At 36.9% G+C, this 25,872-nt stretch overlaps 1 protein-coding gene across 14 annotated transcripts in view; it reads left to right on the top strand.

The window, feature by feature from the left end:
- The first annotated feature begins 2,214 nt into the window (after positions 1-2,214).
- Positions 2,215-25,872, top strand: part of LOC127410073 (ralBP1-associated Eps domain-containing protein 1-like) — a 31,775-nt gene continuing 8,117 nt past the window's right edge. For 3 of the 14 annotated variants that reach the window (XM_051645110.1, XM_051645112.1, XM_051645117.1), the window contains exons 1-10: positions 2,217-2,916; positions 6,942-7,065; positions 13,510-13,703; positions 17,401-17,557; positions 19,764-19,885; positions 21,887-22,052; positions 22,157-22,220; positions 22,486-22,640; positions 23,606-23,727; positions 25,646-25,726. In XM_051645110.1, coding sequence (XP_051501070.1) covers positions 2,764-2,916; positions 6,942-7,065; positions 13,510-13,703; positions 17,401-17,557; positions 19,764-19,885; positions 21,887-22,052; positions 22,157-22,220; positions 22,486-22,640; positions 23,606-23,727; positions 25,646-25,726 — 1,338 coding nt within the window. In that variant the 5' untranslated portion in view covers positions 2,217-2,763. Of the gene's footprint in view, positions 2,917-6,941; positions 7,066-11,574; positions 12,338-12,756; positions 12,809-13,292; positions 13,314-13,509; positions 13,704-17,400; positions 17,558-19,763; positions 19,886-21,886; positions 22,053-22,156; positions 22,221-22,485; positions 22,641-23,605; positions 23,728-25,645; positions 25,727-25,872 lie in introns of those variants that run through there. The other 11 variants (XM_051645109.1, XM_051645116.1, XM_051645115.1 and 8 more) reach the window with 10 other exon arrangements.

Below are 25,872 nucleotides of genomic sequence, written 5' to 3' on the forward strand. Positions count from 1 at the left end.
GGATCGCGTGACAGCGAGGACTCTCTCATTGATGGCATGACCGTTACTCCTCCCACAACAGCGCTAACCCCTCCCACTAATAGCATAAACCCTCCCAATATAATGCTAGCCCCTCCCACTTAACAACTTGTGTTAGCGCTACTCGTACAGTGATATGGCGCTTCTAATCTTACAAAACTTTTACTGTGGAGCTCAGCAAAATACAACGTGCTACAAATGTGTGTTTTGTTTAACAACTTTTTCCTGAATGTGGTAGTGTTCCACGGTTTGCCTGTTTTCAATTTCCGGTCTCCAGTGTTTTCACCCGCATCGGTGTTTAGTCTTAGCAGTTAATGTATTGCATTTGTGGAAGTTGTCATAAAACATATGACTCTATAGCGCCGATACTTCACTGAGTCGAAATGACCGTTTTTATTATTATTATTATTATTATTATTATTATTATTATTATTATTACAGTGCCTCACCTGAGTAGTTGACATGACGCGATGGTCCGAGGTTAGTTACATTCAGGGTTGGGAGGGTTACTTTTGTAATGTATTCCACTATACATTACAGAATACATGCTGTAAAATGTAATTTGTAACGTATTACTCAAGGTCACTAACGTATTCTAAATAATTTGGATTACTTCTTCAGCACTGGTAGATTTTTTTCTAATTGATCTTGTTTTAAGGATTTTTTGATATTTTTACAGGAAAACAATACAAAAATTATTATCAAGAATATGATTTTTGCCTTAATATCAAAGGTCTTACTAGAAAAAAAGAAATTATGATCTAATGTGAATTTTCTTGATAAAAAAATATGATAGTGCCTGATAACATGTGCATGTAAATTGGCTAGAAATAGCATTTTAGCTTAGCGAAAAGCTGATAATTTACACAAGATTTATTTCTGTTTCTTTTGGTCCAAACTTACTTCAAACTTACTTCTCTGTCTGCTCGTATGAATGTAACACATCATAAGAAAGTGTTTCACCGCTGTTCAAATGCACTTTTGATCACATCATTTATATGTATAAATGTTTTCCATCTGAAAGGACTAAATATTAAATGAAACAAATGACAATAAAATGCAAAGTAATCTCTTCAGTAATCAAAATACTTTTTGAATGTAACTGTATTCTAATGACCAATGATTTAAATTGTAACTGTAGTGGAATACAGTTACTTATATTTTGTATTTTAAATACATAATCCCGTTACATGTATTCCGTTACTCGCCAACCCTGGTTACATTGATATCATAAACTACTTTGAGTTTTTATGACAGCCAACAACTGCACAAATTGAGCGGGAAATTCATTTTTACTCAAAATGACACTTAAATGGTTGTTCTCTGTCTGGATCGCTTGTTTCAAAACAGAAAACAGGCAATTACAATCATCATGGCACCACCAAATGGTTGCTCAGGAAAACTGTGGATAGGGAACCAGTGATGGGTAGAAACGTATTGCATGTGATAGCCCATGGACTGTAATCAGATTACAAATATCAAGTTATTGTAATTGGATTAAATAACATTTTAAATACTCATAATCAGATTACAGTTACCTTAATGGATAACACGATTACATAGTAATCAGGCAACAACAGTACATTTCTCATATTTATTGAACCCACTAATACTTCTTTTTTTATCTTTTAAATTTTTCATTGTAATATGTTCTGTAAATATGTACAGTGAATCTTCATGTGTTTTCTGAAGAGAGAGGGAGGGTTGTGGGATTAATTCCACAATACTGCACACACAGACCTGAAACTAGCCACTATCTGGATGTGCTATAATTACACTAAAGATGGAGCAGTCTCACTTAGCATTTGACCACTGGATTAACAAAAATCATTTCACTTTTAAAGAGAAACAGGGCAAAAACATTACTGTGTGATGCAGACTCTGCCTTCTCAAACTTAATATAGAATATAAAAACATTTGGAGGTGTGATTGCATGTTTTCTCAACTTTACATTTCTTATATGACACTTAAAGCCTTTAATCAATAATATTATAAATTAAGAGTTTAATCTAAAAAATATATTTGCTTGCTTTACATTGAACTATAGATTATTCAGGACCGGTACTAGGGTGGGATCTTTGGTGGGGCACTTGCAAATTTGGAGGGGGGGGGGGGCAAAGCTGATCTTTTTGCCGTCAGTCTGTGGGCCGCGAAGTGCCCCATGACTGTTCCGCTGTCAGATACAGGGCGAGGGGCATCAGAAGTCTCTGGTGGAACTTGAGGCAAATCTAGTGGGCACATTTTTTTTTTTAGAAACAACTCTGACGTGATGACGACACATTTATGACGCCACACTCCATCCGGGTCCTGCGCGCCTGGGCCATGACGTCACGGAGTCCAAGAATGGCGGCGCTGTCTGCAGAGGGAAGCAGCCCGAAGAGCCCGAAACTTTATTCGTAACATCTCTCAGCGGCTACGCGAACTCCACCGCTCCAACGGCGGCAAAATCCGCCGGTTAAAGAGCCAGAGCAACGGCGGAACCCAGTCTCGACGCTGTTACAATTGAATTCCGACGTCCCGGACTCTGTTAGTTTGCTTGACTTTGCGAGGGCCGAAAGACAAGAGCAAAGACAGCGAGTAACGGTACACAAAAACAACAACAACAACAACCGCCCCAAACTACCCTCTTTTGAGTTCGTCCATTTCATTTAAGGTGTTTTTGTAGTTTCCTTGTCTTGCACATACACTGAAAGGCACGACACTGGCCCGATAAGTGAAGCCGTCAGCTGCGGGTTTAATGCCACGATGGAGAGTTTAACACTTAGCGATGTCGAGCAGAAATATTACTCGGAACTCTTCCTCTCCTGTGATGTGGACAATACCAAGAAAGTGGCTTCCAATGGCAAGGTTCTGGACCTGTTCCGGGCGGCCCAGCTCTCAAGTGAGTTGGTCCATCAGGTATGTGTCTATTAGTCAGCAGATCGGTGTTGTTGTGCTTGAGACTAAAGTAGAAGTGTGACTGATGGCAATAGTCAGTCATTTCAGATAAGTCAAGAGTTCTTATGGATCATTTGGACCATGCTTATAGAGCTTTTAAAGCCAGGCTGATAAATACATCTCATTGTTGCCGAGTTGCATAGATGGAGGGTGATGCATTTGTTGGGTTAAAGTTGTTTCCTGTTTTGCAAGCCTGTAAATATTAGTTGTGCATGCTTCCTCTTAAATATGAGCATATTTAGTCATTCTCTCCTTTTGGAAGGGGATCCATACATGGTTGATGGCTCGTGAAATCTCATAAAGTTGGTGATAATATCAACACTTAGTATTGTGTATTAAGTATTTAGTTATGCTCTTCTAGCCTTGTAAGAACGTATTCAGCAATCATCATACAGTTTGATGTAAAGCATTGGATGAATTAATCCCAGGAGGTACTAGCTAATAATTATCCAGATGTTGTGATGTGACCCTTTTAGTAAGGGAGATTATATAACCGTACTTGATGATTTGTTTTGATGATTTGGACTGACAAAACAATCTGTTGATCACTTGCATATAATTATAATACAGCAACAATGCCTTTACATGATTTATAGACAGTGCATATAAAAACACATTCTGCTCTGACAGTTTTGCAAGCTGTCAAGCATCTTTTGCCTAGAGATGCGTTTGTGGTTGGATGATACTGATTATATCAACACTCATCAAACTGCGCTGTGCACGGAGAAATATCGGTTAGAAAATAACTGTAATGGTGCATATTGTTACTTGTCCTAGATCTGACGTCAGTGTTTCTTGAAAAGGTGCATCATTGATTTGCCAGTAAAGAGTGTATCTTCTTTTACTGTACGTTAGATACAGCATGACTGAGCAATTTATTTTTGAGTCTTTTTTTGACAATTGTTGAACAGTGATTTTTTTTTTTTTTTACCTTGGCCATTCAAAAGGCCTATATTTTGAGAAAAATATCAACATGCTCTTTCTAACATTTTTTTTTTTTACAGCAAATATATTGTGTAAAATAAGAATTCGGTTAAAGCTGCACTACGTAACTTTGTGCTCTCTAGCAACATCTGTGGTTGGAACTTAAAATTGCAAGCAATTTGCAGAAGAACACTTTACGTCAGTCGTGTTTCGGCACTACTCCTCTGGAGGATGAATCTCATGATTTGAGCTTACCAGGATATCGCCTGTGTGTGATCATGACTGGGAGATATTCAGAGCTGGAGTCATAACGTGCTATTTTCATGTTGATATTATGTTATACAATTAAACATTTAAAACGAGTGTTGTCAAAAGTACCGGTATTTTGGTACCAAGTCCATACTAAAATAAAAAAGATGTAACTATACCAGTGTTTCTACAGTACCGGTAGTACCAAGCACTGACTTAATTTGGTACCCGCACACTGTCTTACTGACACACTACTGCTTTCAGTTACATTTTCATTTAAAATCGTGATATGTCCTAGTGTGGTTAATAAACCGCAAAATGCTACAATCTTAGTCTGTATGAGCTGCATGAGCTTTAAATGAATGTGTGAAGCAGACCGCTCATACACTGGAAACTCCACAGACTATGAGAATCGTTCGCATTGTATGAGAGATGACAGAGCAGAGCACTAATCCACTCTGAAGCGTTATTTTTATATAATTTATATAATTAAATCACAGCATTTGCACTTTATTGATCACACTGGGCCATTTAGCAAACTGTTTATTCCGGAGAGGTTAACCTGTTGATGTATATGACGATATATATCACAATATAGTGAAAGTTTTCTGGAAAATCAATAAAAATGGGTTTATATATTAAATGACAATATTAACCATATTATAATGTCTATTTTTGGAACTCCAGTCAGTGAATTAAATGCTTTATAAATGAAAACTAATTCCTCTTTATTTGGAACAAGACAAACAATGTCTAAGTAAATAAATAAACAAAAAATAAACTTTTCAAAAATCAAAATTTTTACTTTGTAATAAAAATGCAAAATTTCACAATATGCCAAATTTAAGTTTGAAATGTTGTTGACCAATATTATTATTATTATTATTATAAACTTTCCTCAAGAAACTTAAGATCTTCTCAAAGCAATTTGACAAAGAAAATAAAACATAAGTTAAAAAACAAATCCAACGAAAATAAACACTCCTTGACGAAAATAAATATCAAATAAATAACACTTCTTGCAAAATAAATAAATAAATGACCAAACTGATGCAGGGTTCATCTTTTTACTTTCATAATATTCTTTTGTGTGCCTTGTTTTGAGGTGGTAAAATAGATTGCTTGTATTACGAGTGATTATCGTCGTGCGACACATTTTGCTGATTACATTTTTCTGCTCTGTGCCCACACCACAGATGTTGCACCTGTTTTAATAACAAGTTTCTCTTCATTTTCTTGATTTGTGTGGGAGTCGTCCAGTTCTATGGAGATATCTTTCTCCATTTGGAGTTTTCCAGGGTTCAACATTTTTTGCACTTTTGAAGCACCAAACGCAAGATGAAGGTCATTAAATTGGCTTGGGTGGCCGCAGAAAAATTTTAAATCTCAGAAAAACCCTGTCCATGTTTCTTCAGTTCTCTCAGTCTCATGTGAAGCCCTGCCCACTTATAGATAAATCCAAGCTGCGCACATGGATATTTACATATCGCGTTATACACGATATAGCAAAATCTCTATCGATTTACACTTTATATCGTCGCCCCTACCTTTAATGCAGTACTAAAGGGATAGTTCACCCAAAAATGAAAATGTTCTCATTATTTACTCACCCTCATGCCATCCCAGTTGTGTATGATGTTCTTTCTTCAGCAGAACATAAACAAAGATTTTTAGGAGAATATTTCAGCTCTTTAGGTCCTTACAATGCAAGTGAATGGTGACCAGAACTTTGTAGCTCCAAAAATCACATAAAGGAAACATAAAGTAATCCATAAGACTCCAGTGGTGAAATCTATATCTTCTGAAGCGATATGATAGGTGTGAGTGAGAAACAGTTTAGAATTTAAGTCCTTTTTTTACTCAAATTTTCCACGTTCACGTTCACTTTCAGATGTGAAACTAAACAGGCACCACATGTGGCTTTCAGATGTAAAAGTGAAATTGCAAGTCGGGATTTAGAGGATAATATTCTTCTAAAAACTTTTGTTTGTGTTCAGCAGAAGAAAGAAAGTCATACACATCTGGGATGGCATGAGGGTGAGTAAATAATGAGAGAATTTACATTTTTGGGTGAACTATCCTTTTAAAGGTGCACTGTAACTGTAACTTTTGTCTTTGTGTTGTCTTCGACTTACACTGACACCTAGCGGCTTGGATGCAGCATCATTTAAAATCAGTAGTTTTCATTTTCAGATGCCATTGTAGAAATGTAGTATTCACAGTCAGACATGATTATTTAAATCAGTGAGTGAAAGTGTCAAATAACAGAACGGTTACTGAGATTAGGTGAGTAATATTTGGCTGGTCATGTAATTCTAACATGGCAGCCCCCATGTGCGGACCCTCTCCATGTAGAATAAAACAGCTTTCATAAGGTCACTAATATGACTGGATTCTCATTTTAATGTCATGATGGTCATGGTCATGATTTCCTACATATATTGCAAAATTACAATTCATGACTTTAGGAGTTAAACTTATTAATGAGGAAAAAAATTACTGAGTGTACCTTTATAGAAGGTTTTTGAAAGTTTTGGTGGAGGAAAACACCAATCCAGTGTGGATGAGAGGCGTAGACTAATTGTCTTACATTGAACCCCACATTCTATGACAGATGAACAACTATGCCACTTTTGCCTGGCTGTGCATTTATTGTCAATCTGTCAGTGATTTATATTGGTTGCAGAACTTTACGAGGATCGATTTATGTTAATCTCTGGTCATGGTATTGTATGCTTTAGCCTAGTTTTGTGTATAGATGTTATGTTTTTTTTAAATTATTTTTAATGAGGGGTCTTTATTCATTGTTTTAGATCACTGAACTCTGCGGTGCCACACGTCTTGGCCATTTTGGTCGGAGTCAGTTCTACATTGCACTGAAGCTCATTGCACTGGCCCAGTCTGGACTGCCTCTGCGCGTGGAGAGTCTAAACAGTGGTGAGTAGAAACAAACCTTTTTAAACCCTGTTATTGATCCAAGCTGTTCTGCATGTGTACACTTTTTGCATAATATCATCATGCTCTGTTCCTCAATTTAATGTGAAGCTATCACATCCATGCAATTCTGCAGACACTCATTTTGCAAATGAATCCATTGTGGCAGTTGCAGCTATTACATAACAAGAATTAGAGGATAATCTTAGTGCCTCTTCACTGAAAAGGACTGGATGTGTATATTCCAAACACAAGGGCCTTTTTTAATACTTGTATTTGTGTTTGGGTGTAACGCAAGTCCTTCATTGCTAGGATGTGTCTTAAATATTTTTGCTTAATCCTTTTAGATCATTGTATTATGAAAACATAATGTTACTTTCAGAATTTAAAGCTACTTTCCCAGGTCCAAAAAGACCATTTGTTGAAAGTAAGATGCAAAAATGTCTCACTCTGATGTCAAACAGATACAGAATACATTGTACATTTCAACACGTTACCTTTCTCATGTACACGTCAACGTGCCTATACTGGTTTCAGAAACTTCTTTTGCACACTCCCGGTAAAGTGAAAAGGAAAACAGGAAATAGAGGCTATTATTTCAAAACACCAGGAGAAATAAGAGTGTATGAGTATAATGAGGAAAAGTTTATCAAAATGTAGCTCCTGCTGCTTTGCATATCCCTCCGAAGGATCCCAGTATTTAAAACGAGCGACTTTAATGGTTTATTTTTATCAAGATCCCTGATCATTTCAGTCTGATCTTAACAATATAAGTGGCACTTTTCAGCATAGATTGTTTTGTGAATCTGTCACAGTGTAATACATGCTTGGCAAAGAGGCTTTTCTCGAATGATGGGGCAGTTAAAACTATAGTGGAGTCGACAGCAAAACCATAGGTAGCGAGTAAAAGTGCAGCAAAGTGCTGTTTCTAATTTCACATGGGAAGAAGGCATGAACTTAGGTATCTCAAAGGCACCATAGCAAAAAAAAAAAAAAGGCCTGTTTAATTGTAATGGTCAGAGAGAAAATGGTAATAAAACACTAAAATTTGTCTGTTTTTGGCACTAAAAAAATCTTTAACATTTTATGTGGACCTTATGGGAAAAAATGTAATAATAATATGTAGTATATGACCCCATTAAATTATTAAAATCACTTCCTCATTGCATTTGTGTATTCCTATAAACCATTTGCACCTCTAAGCCATATGCAAATGTTCTGTAGAATGCATGTTTGTTTATCACGTCATGTTTCTTCTCTCTCTCTCTCTCTACTAAATTTCAAAAATCAGATAATTCAAGTACATTGCATCATATTTATGTATTGTGGCAGCAGACAATTTAAGCATTTCTACAATACAAAAAGTCAAAATATTGTAATTTTTTTTATTTCCATATTATTGAATATAACCCAGTTATTGGCCTACGTCTGTCTGAGATATTTTTAACTATTGGTCTATATACTTTTGCGTTAGAGGGACGCTTTTGGACCATCTCGCTTTGGTTGCGTCGCGTTTCAATAGTTTAGTAAAGGACCATGAGGATACTGCATTGTATCATGACAATTGAGTATTGTTACATGCCTAGTATATATATATATATATATATATATATATATATATATATATATATATATATATACCCCGATCAGCCACAACATTTAAAACCACCTGCCTAATTTTGTGTAGGTCCCCCTCGTGCCACCAAAACAGCGCCAACCTGCATCTCAGAATAGCATTCTTCTCACCACAATTGCACAGAGCGGTTATCTGAGTTACCGTAGACTTTGTCAGTTCGAACCAGTCTGGCCATTCTCTGTTGACCTCTCTCATCAAGACATTTTCGTCCACAGAACTGCTGCTCACTGGATGTTTTTGACACCATTCGGAGTAAATTCTAGAGGCTGTTGTGTGTGAAAATCATGCCATGCTCCAAATCACTGAGATCAAATTTTTTCTCCATTATGATGGTTGATGTGAACATTAACTGAAGCTCCTGACCCGTATCTGCATGAATTTATGCACTGCTGCCACATGATTGGCTGTAACTGTTGATCTCCTTGGATTTTCACACACAACAGTCTCTAGAATGATTTGTGGTTAGAAGAATAGCATCTCAGAATGCTATCCTGAGATGCGGTTTAACGCTGTTTTGACGGCACGGGGGACCTGCACAATATTAGGCAGGTGGTTTTAATGTTGTGACATATATATATATATATATATATACACACACACAAACACACACACACAGTACACACAGTATTTTGTGCCTAAGACTTTTGCACAGTACTGTGTATATATATATATATATATATATATATATATATATATATATATATAGTTTTGGCAAGGCATTTAGGAGATCTACTTTGTGCATGGCATGAGTAATTTTTCCAACAATTGTTTACACACAGTTTGTTTCACTTTTAATTTACTATATCACAATTCCAGTAGGTAAGAAGTTTACATACACCCAAGTTAATTGTGCTTTTAACCAGCTTGGAAAATTCCTTTGGACAATTAGCCAATTAGCTTCTGATAGGAGGTGTACTGAATTGGACATGTACCTGTGGATGTTTTTTAAGGCCTACCTTCAAACTCAGTGCCTCTTTGCTTGACATAATGGGAAAATCAAAAGAAATCAGCCAAGACCTCAGAAAACAAAAGTGTACCTCCACAAGTCTGGTTCATCCTTGGGAACAATTTCCAAATGTCTGAAGGTACCAAGTTCATCTGTACAAACAATAGTACACAATTATAAACACCATGGGACCATGCAGCCATCATACCACTCAGGAAGGAGATACATTCTGTCTCCTAGAAATGAACTTTGGAGCGAAAAGTGCAAATCAATCCTAGAACAACAGCAAAGGACCTTGTGAAAATACTGGAGGAAACAGGTAGACAAGTATCTACAGGTGCATCTCAATAAATTAGAATGTCGTGGAAAAGTTCATTTATTTCAGTAATTCAACTCAAATTGTGAAACTCGTGTATTAAATAAATTCAATGCACACAGACTGAAGTAGTTTAAGTCTTTGGTTCTTTTAATTGTGATGATTTTGGCTCACATTTAACAAAAACCCACCAATTCACTATCTCAAAAAATTAGAATACATCATAATACCAATAAAAAAAACATTTTTAGTGAATTGTTGGCCTTCTGGAAAGTATGTTCATTTACTGTATATGTACTCAATACTTGGTAGGGGCTCCTTTTGCTTTAATTACTACCTCAATTCGGCGTGGCATGGAGGTGATCAGTTTGTGGCACTGCTGAGGTGGTATGGAAGCCCAGGTTTCTTTGACAGTGGCCTTCAGCTCATCTGCATTTTTTGGTCTCTTGTTTCTCATTTTCCTCTTGACAATACCCCATAGATTCTCTATGGGGTTCAGGTCTGGTGAGTTTGCTGGCCAGTCAAGCACACCAACACCATGGTCATTTAACCAACTTTTGGTGCTTTTGGCAGTGTGGGCAGGTGCCAAATCCTGCTGGAAAATGAAATCAGCATCTTTAAAAAGCTGGTCAGCAGAAGGAAGCATGAAGTGCTCCAAAATTTCTTGGTAAACAGGTGCAGTGACTTTGGTTTTTAAAAAACACAATGGACCAACACCAGCAGATGACATTGCACCCCAAATCATCACAGACTGTGGTAACTTAACACTGGACTTTAAGCAACTTGGGCTATGAGCTTCTCTACCCTTCCTCCAGACTCTAGGACCTTGGTTTCCAAATGAAATACAAAACTTGCTCTCATCTGAAAAGAGGACTTTGGACCACTGGGCAACAGTCCAGTTCTTCTCCTTAGCCCAGGTAAGACGCCAGGAGTGGCATAACAAGAGGAATACGACAACTGTAGCCAAGTTCCTTGACACGTCTGTGTGTGGTGGCTCTTGATGCCTTGACCCCAGCCTCAGTCCATTCCTTGTGAAGTTCACCCAAATTCTTGAATCGATTTTGCTTGACAATCCTCATAAGGCTGCGGTTCTCTCGGTTGGTTGTGCATCTTTTTCTTCCACACTTTTTCCTTCCAATCAACTTTCTGTTAACATGCTTGGATACAGCACTCTGTGAACAGCCAGCTTCTTTGGCAATGAATGTTTGTGGCTTACCCTCCTTGTGAAGGGTGTCAATGATTGTCTTCTGGACAACTGTCAGATCAGCAGTCTTCCCCATGATTGTGTAGCCTAGTGAACCAAACTGAGAGACCATTTTGAAGGCTCAGGAAACCTTTGCAGGTGTTTTGAGTTGATTAGCTGACTGGCATGTCACCATATTCTAATTTTTTGAGATAGTGAATTGGTGGGTTTTTGTTAAATGTGAGCCAAAATCATCACAATTAAAAGAACCAAAGACTTAAACTACTTCAGTCTGTGTGCATTGAATTTATTTAATACACGAGTTTCACAATTTGAGTTGAATTACTGAAATAAATGAAGTTTTCCACGACATTCTAATTTATTGAGATGCACCTGTATATCCACAGTAAAACAAGTCCTATATCGACATAACCTGAAAGGCTTCAAAAATATCCAGTGCTCCGAAACCACCATAAAAAAGCCAGACTACAGTTTCCAAGTGCACATGGGGATCTTACTTTTTGGAGAAATTTCCTCTGGTCTGATGAAACAAAAATTTAACTTTGGCCATAATGACCATTGTTATGTTTGGAAGAAAAAGGGTGAGGCTTGCAAGCCGAAGAACGCCATCCCATCTGTGAAGCATAGGGGTGGCAACATCATGTTGTGGGGGTACTTTGCTGCAGGAGGGACGGGTGCACTTCACAAAATAGATGGCATCACGAGGAAGGAAATCTATGTGGATATATTGAAGCAACATCTCAAGACATCAGCCAGGAAGTTAAACCTCTGTCATAAATGGGTCTTCCAAATGGACAGTCACCCCAAGCATACCTCCAAAGTTGTGGCAAAATGGCTTAAGGACAACAAAGTTAAGGTATTGGAGTGGCCATCACAAAGCCCTGACCTCAATCTGATAGAAAATGTGTGGGCAGAGCTAAACGAGCGTGTGCGAGCAAGGAGACCTACAAACCTGACTCAGTTACACCAGGTGTGTCTGGAGGAATGGCCAAAATTCTAGCAACTTATTGTGAGAAGCTTGCGGAAGTCTACCCAAAAGGTTTGACCCAAATTAAAGGGGTTGTACTTGCTTGTTTTGATTATTGGGGGGTTACCTCTCCCCATCCCCCTTGGAATCTACACCCCTGGTGTCATGTGACTATGCAAATAGACAGACACTTCAGAAAAGCCAAGGTATGTAGATAGTACTGTGGTTATTACAGATAGTCATGGTATAATGAATAAATAATTTAAGACAACTAAAATTTTGTAATAGGAGGTTTGATAATTCATTTGTTTAGACTAATTGCTTATTTATTAACATTATCTGTACAAATGGTTAGAACAGTGTTACAAAGTGAATGATGGAAACTGCTTACCTTTCGTCTTAATTCGAATAATTTTTTTTTGTACAAATTTGTGCAAGTCTGATGAGTTTTGATTTTCAGGCGGTTGAGGGGCGTCCAATTTGTTACAGTCAGATTATAAACATGAGCGCTCTGTAAAGATTTTGTTGCTAAGTAGATACGTTAATCCTCAGTAGTAAATCATAATTTCATGTTAATGCAAGATTATGTGAAAATGCTGGCTGAGTTTTTGCTTTTGCTTAGCAGATCGCTTGCATCAGAAGACAAAGCGTGAGCACAGTACATTGCGTGATAGCAGGTGTACTTTTACTTTTCATTTGATATTTGTTTGACTATAACGGTTTCCAAACTTTTCTCCATTCTGACAAAATAAACTTACGTCCAAGCTTCCTGCGGTATGATGTAGTAATGTGCAAAAGAAACATAAGTGCATGGTGAAGTGAATTTTTTTTTTTTTAAATCTGATATTCATTAGAGGTCACATTTTTAGGCCTATATGTAGTACAGTGTATTCATATGAGGGCACATGGATATATACTATATACAGTGCCATTCTAAAATTACATTTAAAAAGACGACCTGAGTTGATTTTATTTCTACCCCCTTTTCTCTCCCCTTTCTTCTACATCATTCATATATTTCATGTGACAATAAAATATAAAATATTTTGAGTAGTGATGAAGCATACATTACCTATTTGGCTTTGTAAGGCAGTGTTTTATGTTATTGCTGAACAACAAACACATTTGATGTGTAATAATTAATATTTTCATTAATTTCAGATGGCAAAGGCTTTGAAGAAGGTACAAGCATTTTAATTTTGTTATAAAGTTCAGCACTATTTTACACTAAGTGGAAATGTTTCATTCATTCTGTGGATTTTGAAAACTGTCGGCCGATTAATCAGCTATCGGCCTGTTTTCTCACCTCAGTTATCAGTATTGGCAAAACCCACTATTGGTCGTCTTCTAGAAGTCTAACATGGAGCTGTGTTTACAGTCAGGGGTCTACCCCTTCCTCGCTTTGTGATGGGCAAGAACGAGCTGGAGACGAGGCATGCGGCCATGTTTGCAGATGCAGAGAACCAGGGGCCCTTCTCTGGCGTCATCCCCAGACCTCCAGGCAGAGTGCAAACCAAAAAATTGTCAACCCATGAGATGATTCAGCCCTGTGTGCCCACCGTCGATCCCCAGGTACTCTGTCAGCATATATCTCACTTAATGTCATTGGAATGGTCTCAACAACCTGATAGTAAATGTGTGTGTGTGTGTGTATATATATATATATATATATATATATATATATATATATATATATATATAATATGTTCGCAGCAGCTGCATGTGCTCACTAGATAACTCAAAGTGTACTTCCCTGATCCTCAGTGCCTAGTTGCCTCATGGGGTCCACCAATTTGAGATCACATGACAAGCCGAATTCTACTCATTTTATTTCGGTAACTCCTGATGGAATAAATGAATTATGGCTGACTTCGAAATGTGCATTTTTGTGATAGTATTGGTGACTGGTAACTTTTGCTTTAGTGTGATGCCGCTGGGTGCCACAGGGTTCGTACAAGTTGCTTGAAGTACTTGAATTTGGCTTTTTCAAATTTAAGTCCTGGAAAACCCTTGAAAATAGCGATTTTTACCAGAGGTTCTTAAAAAGTTCTTGAATTATAGAAAATCGTAAATTACATTGCTTAAATCATTTAATAAATGAAATGTATTTATTTTTGGAAAAGCATGACGACAGACCACTAGACCACTGCTGAATCAGGCAGCGCATAGATGGGCTGTCACGTGGCACCTGTTACTTTTGGCAGCACTGTTCAGAATGGGCCAATCACAATCAATTGTTACTGGAGGATTTAAAAAACATATTTTATAGATACTGCTGTTTGGTTTTAACAAGTATGAATCCTTGCAACTGTCAGCTTTAATTAAAAATTACTCTCCAGAGTGAAAAAATTAAATGAGATGTAAAACATTGAGATTTGAATGCAGATCAAGAAGTTTTAACTTTTTTTTAAATACAAAAAGTTGTGGAAAATAATTTTAAGGCCAAAGTTCAGAGGCTGCTTAAATATGCATAATGTGATTTTCCCAGCATGTTAAAAAGTTATTAATTCACATTTTATCTAATATTTTTACACAAAAATATTTGGTGTTGTACGCCATTGAACCCTCACAATGTGGTGTTGTAACATATTGAACCCTCATTAGTGTTAACATAGTGTTAACTTGCCTCATTCGTGAAAAAAAATTAAATAATAAAAGAACAACAGCCAAGTTGTCCTTTATGAATAAAAATGAATGTCAACATGTTACAAAATGTTTACCCTCAGCGTTTATAGGCAAAAACTGAACTGAATGGAAAATTTCAATATTTTGTAAGTTGGAAAGTCAAAATTGTTTGAGAATGACCCATTTGCAATTTCAGTCAGTTCCTCACATAAATCTGTTGTGTGACTTTAGAAAACATGGAACATAGCACATGAGTCATATGGACTACTGTTTACGGACCCAGTTATTCACTTTTGTTGGAAAGCGAAGAGCGTTTTAAGCAGTGGCAGGCCGTGCATTTAAAGTCTAGGCCTTCAGTGTGATTCATGCCATTAAGAAAACACAGTTTCACAATGAATAAGACACCCTATGCCTTTGGGCATCGTATATTGTCGCTAGCTAACTAGTAATACCAGTTGACATTTTAAAAACACGTCCACGCACGAAAGCCAGAGCTTGAAACGACACTTAATGCTCAAGCAAGCCTAATTTTAACTGCAGCATGACTGATTGTGAAATGAACATCTCCCAAACAGACATTCAAAAATCATAATTTTTCATATGAATCTACCAAGGAGGTCTATAATACCTGGAAAAATCTATCTAATAATATTTGCGATTTAAATGTTGCTTGCAATAAATTTCGTTTTATCAGGGTACATAGTTATGCTGCGTTCCATTCAAGTTGGATATGGGATATTCCTACTTGATATCTCCGACCATAAATGCATTCCATTCCCCGATATTCGGAAGATGATGTTTAAGGAAACAAAACTTCAACGCTCCCGTTATCTTAGCAGGGGTTTGACTCTCATTAGAGATGTCTCCTAACAACCCAACTGATAAACAATGCTGCAGCGCTAGCATTTCTGTTACAGTTGTACGATTATCAAAAGAGATTATAATGTTTTTACACCTGTTTCTGCAGGCGTTTGTTAAACAAGCTTTAATATCATGTAATGTGGAAACGAACTCATTTATCGATATTACTTAATAAAGTGAATGTTTATCACTTACTTTGTATATCTCCCTTAGTGTCGACATGTTTGTGTGACATCATGCCCCTGCATCTCAGTGAAATCGGAGTTGAGAATTTCTGCATGAGCCTACAAGTTTTAATTCTGACTTCAAGATGCGTTCCATTGCACTTTTCCTAGTAGGAAATTGTAAAATCCGACTTTCTGAATTGAATGGAACGCAGCACTACTTTTCAAAACTTGATCCGACACTGAATGCTCAAGCAGCTAATTTACACTTAGAAAATCCTGATGTTGCTATAACAATGCAAAAAGCACTTACCAATTTACTTGAAGTGAAAATCAGTCCTCCTTTCCTGTTTAATAAATTAAGCAATCACACCGTCATGCAGAACATCTCAGGTTTTTAAATCCATAAGGATCTCTTGCTCAATGGCGATAGCGGCAGTAATGACAGTCGACTCGTCCGCTCTTCGCTTTCAAATTACGTCATTTAAAGCGTGATTGCATCACTCAAGGCCAGCTAGAAGGCCTCAACCAGGACATATCCTAAAGATCACACCCACCAGGAACAAATAAATCAATCTGATTGGCTGATGAATCAGACAATCTGACTTTAGTTGCCCATTCATTTGCACCGTTGAGGGATTCTGTAGAAATTCTGAAGGCTTAACGGGGTGGATGCTTCGGGCATGCGATTTGTGAAAAAGTTGTCACGCTTCGCTTGTAAGCATCAAGAAATAAATTCTGACTGGATAAACTTTTCGTTTTTTCTCTATTTGTTTGTAGATTAATTAAGAGTGGAAAGCGATTAAAAATACATAGTCAAAAAGGTCAATGAGAATGAAAGGATGAAAAATATTTATTTATTTGGAATGTTAGGCCAACAGAGAAGGCTTTGCTGACCCTGAGAATTCACCACTGGTTTTAAGGGAGCACATTACAATTACACATCAATTTAATCATGAATGAACCAAGAATTGTTACTGAGAATGTGTAGTTAAAGATTCACATTGAGATATGTTGTACTTGTAATAAGCTGTGTTTCATAAAAATAAAATATTTTTATTTAAAATTAACAAATAAAGAATTAGTTTTAAAGTCATCTTGAGCATAATCCTTGAAAACAATAAAAATGTGCTTGAAAAGTCCTTGAAGTTCCTTGAATTTAACTTGAAGCATCTGTACGAACCCTGGTGTCAGTATTATTAGTTGACAACTGTCGTATTGGTCAGTGAAACATAAAAGGTTTCTGAGTGCACCTTTTAAAGAAATGTTTTGACAGTTATTGGTCCTAGAAATTATGTACTTGCATAAAACAGTACTGCAATTTTTTTTGAATTTTTATTTGAGTAAGTTTTGCCCTTTTAACTGTTATGATCTCATCACTTCTCTGGGCTTGATGTGGTGTAATGTCAAAAGATCTAAGCTGAAAACTAAGGGTTGTATGTTTGAACACCACAAGGGGAGATTCACGAACTATGTGCCCTGTAGCAATACACTTAACCCCAGGTTCCTCCACTGCCTTTTTTGGATCTGGTAAATTACTTGCTAGCTAACTGTGTATCTGAATTGTTATGAGCCCATCTGAGTAAAGAGTAATTAATTGTGTTTAACTCTGGCTCCAGCCGGACACCACGTCTCCTGTCGTGTCCCCACACCAGTCCCCTCCCACTTCGCCCCATGCCTGGAGGACGCACAAACGGCAGGCCAGTGGTGGAAACGTGGATAGACAGCCCTCAGTGCCGGGAGTTGTTTGGCCACCTTTTAGAGAAGCACAGCCAGGTACTTAATGTCTAACACTCTGATTTTATTTCAGTAACCCTTTATTGTAATATTTATTAATAGCCCTATCACACATTTTGTATTTATATAATCCTTAAGAGTTTATTAATGTACTTTTTCAATAGAACAGTCATGAAACAGAACTACTGATGTAGTCGGCATTATATAACGATTGATAATTACTTATTAAAGCAAGTTATTTTAAAGTAGTGCCCTCTTTGAGCAAGTCCACATGAATTCTACATGGGTAAACCTAGAAATATCAGGAAATGTTCAACTGTGATTTCTAGGCTTGGAAAAGTCATGGACATTTATTATAATATCTTTTTTCTAGCTATAATCAGTGAGATATTTTATCAGCTAGTAATTGATTTTTGTAAGTGCTACCTCCTATTAAATTATTTTTTTTAAATCCTCATACAATGGAGTTATTTTGAAATTAATGGGCACATGGCATACTGGATTCCTACTAATGATATTTAAACCAAGTCCAATAATATCTGATATTTATTGCATGGCTCTCTGTAATACTTGGTTCTGATTAGTCAATCACAGCATTCTCAGTCAAATATTTTGGTATAATGAAAGCTAAACTGTTTAATTGACTGTTGTCCCTGAAAACTGATTTACTAACTGTACTAGTTTCATATCTCACATATCAAACCACAGTTTCTTTCTTATATAATGATTTGTTTGAATGAATAATTTGATTTAAACACAAATCAGTATATATTGTCCGTTTATTTATTTATGCAGTAAGTAATTGTGTAATAAGCGGGATAATGTACAGTCATCCATTATTGCAATAGAAAAAAAAATCTTCAGGGTGATACCAGACCTACGGAGCCCCTTAGAGGACATGATGGGAATTTTTTTTTTCCTGAAATAGTTTTGCGTTCCCTCGCAATAAGTTTTGTGTTCCCTCGCAATAAGTTTTGCGTTCCCTCGCAATAGTTTTGCGTTCCCTCGCAATAAGTTTTGCGTGCCCTCGCAATAGTTTTGCGTTCCTAACTTGCAATAAATTTACCATGGTTTTACTAAAATAACCATATTTTACATTGATATTTGTGGTAAAACCCTAATACTAATACAGGAAAACAAAAACTATGGTAAAAAACAATTATAATTTTGTGGTTATTTTGATTTTTAATACAAATACCATGGTATTTGTAGTAAAACTATAGTAACCGCAAGATTAACCAAGATTAATCTATAGTAAAACCATGGCTACTATATGGATACAGTATACTGTATTAAAACCATGGTTTCTGCCAAAAAAAAACGTTTTCTTTTCATAGTTACTACAATATTACTTTAGTAAAAACATGTTTTTCACCAAAAACTATGGTTTTCGTCAACAAAAGAAAAAAAGAATAATAATAAAAGAAAGCGGTTAGCCTAAAACAGTCATGGTTACTGCAATATTAATATAGAAAAAACATGTTTTCCACCAAAAACTACAACAAAAACTACGGTTACTACAACAATATTGGAAGCACTTTATTATAAGGTTACATTTGTTAACATTAGTAAATGCATTAGGTGTCATGAACAAAATATTTGTACGGTATTATTAATCAGTGTTAATGTCAGTTAATTAAAAATGTTTCACTGTTAATGTTAGTTGATAGTATAATAACTAATGTTAACATATACAACTTTTGATTTTGAAAAGCATATGTTAAAATGAACATTAACCAAGATTAATAAATGCTGTAAAAGTATTATTGAGTGTTAGTTCATGTTAACTGTTGTTTACTAATGTTAACAAATGGAACCTTATTTTTAAGTGTTACCACAATATTACTATAGTAAATCCATAGTTAAACTATGGTATTTTCATAGTGAAACCATGATACACACAAAGTTATGATTTTTATAATACCATAGTTTTCATTTTCCTGTATTATCACTATGGTTTCACTAGGAATATCATGGTTTAAAAATGGTTACTGTTGTAAAACCATGGTAAATGTATTGCAAAGGCACACAAAACTTATTGCAAGGGAACGCAAAACTATTTCAGAAAGAAATTCCCGCCCTGTCCTTTTAAGGGCTCCGTACAGACCTGTCCTGTCGGACTTGATTTTGCTATAGTGACCGGCTGACTGTACTTTATACCTTACTTGTTTTAGTTTGTCCTATCCCATTTAATACCTTCTTATCTCTTTGTCCTTCATCCCTTTTTCACTCTGTCTGACCTCAGGACCAGTAACAGGTGATGGGATGTGGTCTGCCCACTCGCCCCCTCCTGTCCAAGAAAGCTGGGTCAGCTTTAGAGACACGCCCCCCTCCAGCACACTTCCAATGCATCCCTCCTCAGCTCAGGTACTGCAGCAAAGGACTACATGTATCCATACACTCCCTGATAGTCTGTCACCACTAGCTGGCTGTTACCTAGGTTTCTGTGGTAGAACAGATGTTTGCTTTTGTGTACACGGCAGCACAAAAGCAGACTTTATCCAATATTTGCCAAAGCCCAATGTACGGATACAAGATATCTTCTTAGAATAACCAGTGTTACAAGGAATTTGAATCAGAGGTAGTTGAGTAATTATTAATGCTGTTTAATTTAAATGTATAAATGACCCTTGCAAACTTGCAATTGTCTTTAAATATAGTTTTATAGTTGCATTTTTGCCATTTTAAATGCTTCCTTGTCACCTTTTATACAGCCATAATCTTATATTTTGAAATTACCTTTTACTGTGCTTTATAAACATAGGATATTGCCATTATTCCTTATGTCAGTTAGGTATAAATATACTGATACTTTGGTACCTACTTTATAATGCAACTGAAAAAAAGTCATGAGACCAGTCTTTCGAGTATCTGTAGTACTGATTCCATTATTATTTGTTCTGTTGTTTCTGTGTACTTAATTATTGCATGATTATTTACCTTAAAAAAAAAAATTGAAGGAATATTTACTTAATTGACAAATACTTTTTGTTTAATTTGATCATATTTATATTAACATCAGTTTTTTATTTAAAGAAGTGTTCATGAACAAATTAGTTTTTGCTATGGTATCGAAATTGGTATCAAGAAATTTTGCAGGCATTGATATTGACTTCTGATATTGACTTTTGGTACCATGACAACTTTAACCTCAGTGAAGCATGTACTTAAAGCTTCAACACACAATCTGGACAAAATCAACCAAAATAGCTTAAAGCAATATTTGGGTTCAATACAAGTTAAGCTCAATCAACAGCATTTGATTGATGGCATTTGATTTGTGGCATGTTGATTACCACAAATTTTTGACTCATCCCTCCTTTTTTTACTTCTCCCCTTTTCACCCCAATTTGGAATGCCCAATTCCCAATGCGCTCCAAGTCCTCGTGGTGGCGTAGTGACTCGCCTCAATCCGGGTGGCGGAGGACGAATCTCAGTTGCCTCCACGTCTGAGGCCGTAAATCCGCACATCTTATCACGTGGCTTGTTGAGCGCGTTAATGCGGAGACATAGCGCGTGTGGAGGCTCAAGCTGTTCTCCGCAGCATCCGCGCACAACTCACCACGCGCCCCACCGAGAGCGAGAACCACATTATAGCGACCACGAGGATGTTACCCCATGTGACTCTACCCTCCCTAGCAACCGGGCCAATTTGGTTGCTTAGGAGACCTGGCTGGAGTCACTCAGCACGCCCTGGATTCGAACTCGCGACTACAGGGGTGGTAGTCAGCGTCTTTACTCGCTGAACTACCCAGCCCCCCCACCCCCATCCCGTCCCTCCCCTCCTTTTCTTAAAAACAGCAAAAATCTAAGTTACAATGAGGCGCTTGCAATGGAAATTAATGGGGCCAATTTTTGGAGGGTTTAAGGCAGAAATGTGAAATTTGTAGTTTTATAAATGCACATATTAATTCTTCTGTTAAAACTCTTGTATTATTTGAGCTGTAAATTAGTTTAAATAGTCATTTTTACAGTCATGTTAGGGTTGTTGCCGTTACATCATCATGGCAACGAAGTTATAAAATTGGCTATAACTTTACATAGAAAAGGTTAGTAATTATTTTATTACACTAAAATCATGTTAACGCGTATTGTTTACATCTTGTGGCTTAACCTTTGAAACAGTGAGTATTTTAACGTTTTTGGATTGGCCCCATTCACTTCCATTGTAACTGCTTCACTGTTACCCAGATTTTTGCTTTTTTTTTTTAAAGAAAGGTTGGGGCAAGTAAAAATAATTTTTGTGGTAAGCAATATTATACCACAAATGCTGGCGATTGAGTTTAACTTGTATTGAACATGGAATATTCCTTAAACTGTTCTTGAGATAATTTATATTTTTCTCACGTCTTCTACCATGGATACCAGCCGGAGAGCATAACAGGACGAACTGTGCTGTCTGCAATGACTACAAATGAAATCCAAAGACAGACTAGCGGTTATGATGACCCCTGGAAAATCACAGATGAGCAAAGACAGTATTACATAAACCAGTTTAAGACCATTCAGGCTGATCTCACTGGTTTAATCCCTGGTCAGTGAGTTCTTGTTTATACAGTCACTGCATATTTTCTGTAAAATACTGCTTTCAGTTTTGAACTTAGTGGCCTAAAAATGGATCCATCTTCTTTTGTTCAGGCTCTGCCGCGAAGGAATTCTTTACGAAGTCGAAACTGCCTATTCTAGAACTGTCTCACATTTGGTAAGTAGTTTTACATAGATTACATTGTTTAGTCTGGATGACCATGATGTAAGTAGTCAAAAAAAACAAACAGATGTGTAACCAAGGACTCAAGAACACATTAGCCCACTCCATAACAACATCAGTTGATAAAGTTAGCCATCTGCTTTTGTTTTGTGTTCTGTCTATGTAAAAGGAAGTTCTCCCTGATATCTGCCTCCCAGTGCTTCCTTGTACCTTAATATATTCATCTTATCAATATTGACAAGCCTGCTTTTCCTTCCAGGGAGCTATCAGATTTTGATAAAGATGGTGCACTGACCCTGGATGAATTCTGTGCTGCATTCCATCTTGTGGTTGCAAGAAAAAACGGTTATGACCTTCCAGAAAAGCTCCCAGAGAGTCTAATGCCAAAGCTTATTGACTTGGATGACTCAGCAGGTAAGCAGAAAAGCCTCACACCGACTGCGGCTTCAAATTGGGCAATGTGCAGCTGAGTTATTTCACAACGTTTCACAGATCTGCATACAGATTGCTGTATAAACTCTTTTCTGAACATGATATATAGAGGCCTGTGCATTCTAAGTGCAAAGTATCATTTCCAAATGCATGGACATAAATAAGGTTTTTATGGACCCTAATAAAAATATCATGTGGCCACTTAGTTGATGTGCTTTTTAGCTTTGTTTTAGCCACCCCAGCCCATGACAAGACATTTTGTTGATTGCTCAGTTTCTATTTGTCGCAGCTCATTTGTCCAAAATCTTATCCTCGTAGGTCTATATTAAACAAAGTATGTTCTGATTGGTTGTGATTTTATCGCTTCCTAGCTTTTCGGTTTCATTGTAGGCAGAAACATGCATTGCTTATTGTTGCGTTGCACATGGTTTGGTTAAATGCAAGTAGTCTTAAGATTTTGATATTGTGAAAATTTAAGGAAAACAGGAAGTGACACTATTATAGGAATGCTTTTGCTTATTAAATTGAATCTTAATTTGAGACCAAAACATCAGAGTCCTTGCAAAGTTTCATGACAATCGACAAGTAGCACCACCTACTGGTTAAATGTTACAACTAGTGGTTAAATGGACTCAAAAACTTTAAAACGGTTGCTCTATTGTAATATTGTGATAATAATATCACTTATTGTGATAATACTTTTGGCCATATCACCCATCGCTAATGTGCATGGTGCTGGTGGGCTAATTATTTTTCCTAGTTCTATAAGGTACCCCTACTCTGTTTAGCCATTTGCCAGGTCTTTTGCTTAAGCAGAATTTTCAAAATGAAATCTTTTAGATGGATTGTGTTGATAACAGATTCACAGGATTTCTCTATTCACTTTCAGGGGTATTGTACAAAGTCCAAAGTCTGGACAATCCTTCTTATCTGTCTTTATGTTTCAGGAGTCCCAGAAGCTGCCCCCGAGGTGGGCTTCTCTGCTTCCCCTGTGGAGGTCACTCCAAACAAGTCTCCATCCATGCCTTCCCTGAACCAGAACTGGCCTGAGCTCAACCAGAGCAACGAGGTTTGCAGTATTCCATATACTCTTTCAGTGTGAAACAAATTCTCTATCACTGATACTTTTCATCTCCCCACGTTACACCCTCATGACACGCAGTGCTTCACTGCGTTGTCAGGGAACGCGGTGACCTTGTAGTCAAAACAACTTGAGTCACTGTTTTGTAAATAAGTAATTTAAGTCTAAAATTAACCTCCTGGAATGCCATTAAACAAAACATAAAATAGCATTCGCAATTAACTTCGATAATGTGATGTATTTCTTGGAGCAGCTGAATATTTAGTAGGAAATAATGTCAGGATTTGATTGGATCATGGGTGTTCTATACCAACATGATGGGCTTTAATGTTAATGGTTAATATTATTGTTCCCCACCCTTACACGTCCAATTATGTCAGCACAATGTAATTTCAAAAGCTGAGAAAGTTTTTACATTGTGATTATGAAAGATTATGAACACATTTTTTTTTCCTTTAGAGTAACATGCACTAATGAATCGTGCATAGTCAGACTAAGGACATTTATTAAATTAATAGGTCACCCATAAATTGTGTTTCTTTCATCATCATTAATAACCCTCATTCCATCCCAGATGTCTATGTGTTTCTTCATTCTGCAGAACACAAATGAAGATTTTTAGAAGAATATCTCAGCTCTGTAGGTCCATACAATACAACTGAAGGGGTTCAGAAATTTGAAGGCAGCATAAAATTAATCCATAAAATTCCAGTGGTTTAATCCATGTCTTCTGAAGCGATCCAATCGATTTTGGGTGTGAACAGACCAAAATGTAACTTATTTTTTACTGTCTATTCTATGCCATTGCAGTCTCATGGCACAATCATGATTTCAAGCTCGATTACACAGATGTCGCAAGGAAGTGTAATCGAGCTTGAAATCATGATCGTCAAGGAAACTGCAGATGGCAAGATTATAGTGAAAATGTAGTTACATTTTGGTCTGTTCTCACCCAAAACTGATTGGATAGATTCAGAAGACATGGATTAAACCACTGGAATTTTATGGATTACTTTATGCTGCCTTTATGTGCTTTTTGGAGCTTCAAAGTTTTGAATCCCATTCACCTGCATTGTATGGACCTACAGAGCTGAGATATTCTTCTAAAAATCTTTGTATGTGTTGTGCAGAAGAAAGTCATACACATCTGGGATGGCATGAGGGGTGAGTAAATGATGAGAGATTTTTTATTTGTGGGTGAACTATTCCTTTAAAAAAGTAAATGGGGTAATTTTATTTCATGCTGTTTTTAAAGGTGAAAGCGAGTATTGTTTGTGCTACTAGTGTCACCAAACAGAACTGACAAAGTCATGACTGTTTTTCAAACGGTTTTCCCAAAAACTCCTCCCCTCCCCCTCTGTCATTGGTCAGGCAAACAGGTAGTCCCGCCCCAAATTCATGCCATTGGTTGAGCCAATGTTGCTGTGTATAATAAATGGCTTGCTTGTAGTTGTCTCTGCACATTAAGCTGTGACAGATAAAAGTATTTTAACATCAAGAGAATTACACACTTCACCTTTGAATTCTTTTAAAACAAATTAGTATTGTTGCATTCAACTGGAGCTAATTAAGGGATTTCTCTTTTTGATAAACCCAATTTGAATTACCAGTAACCTTTTTTCTCCAAGTTTGATCATTGTAAATTGTCAGGAGAAAAAAGTGTTACATTCTCCCTCTCTGCCATTAGGAATTAGGAAAACAATAGTTACTTAATGGACACCAGATCATGTGCACCAGCACAATGCAGTTAGTCAACAATCCATGATAAATCAGAGGGTTGTACTTCCTAGAATTCTCTTTCTACTCCTGTCAGTGATAGTCTTTTGTTGTATTATGGCCTCTGTTTGCGTGTGTGAGGAGTAGAGTGGCTCCACCATGCTGACATGTCTCTGCTCTGTCTCTCCAGCAGTGGGAGACTTTTAGTGAACGCTCCTCAAGCTCACAAACTCTGACCCAATTTGATTCTAACATTGCACCAGCTGACCCTGTAAGTCAATCACTCAGTGCTCTTTTATGATTAATGATATTCATTAACCCTGTACTTGAAATTTCCTCTGAGAGCGCATGTGCTCAGGATAAATTCACAGCCACAGTGCCATCATGAGATGATTCTTTTTTTTTTTTTTTTTTTGC

Source organism: Myxocyprinus asiaticus, chromosome 19 (assembly GCF_019703515.2).
Source record: "Myxocyprinus asiaticus isolate MX2 ecotype Aquarium Trade chromosome 19, UBuf_Myxa_2, whole genome shotgun sequence".
Classification (NCBI taxonomy): domain Eukaryota; kingdom Metazoa; phylum Chordata; class Actinopteri; order Cypriniformes; family Catostomidae; genus Myxocyprinus; species Myxocyprinus asiaticus.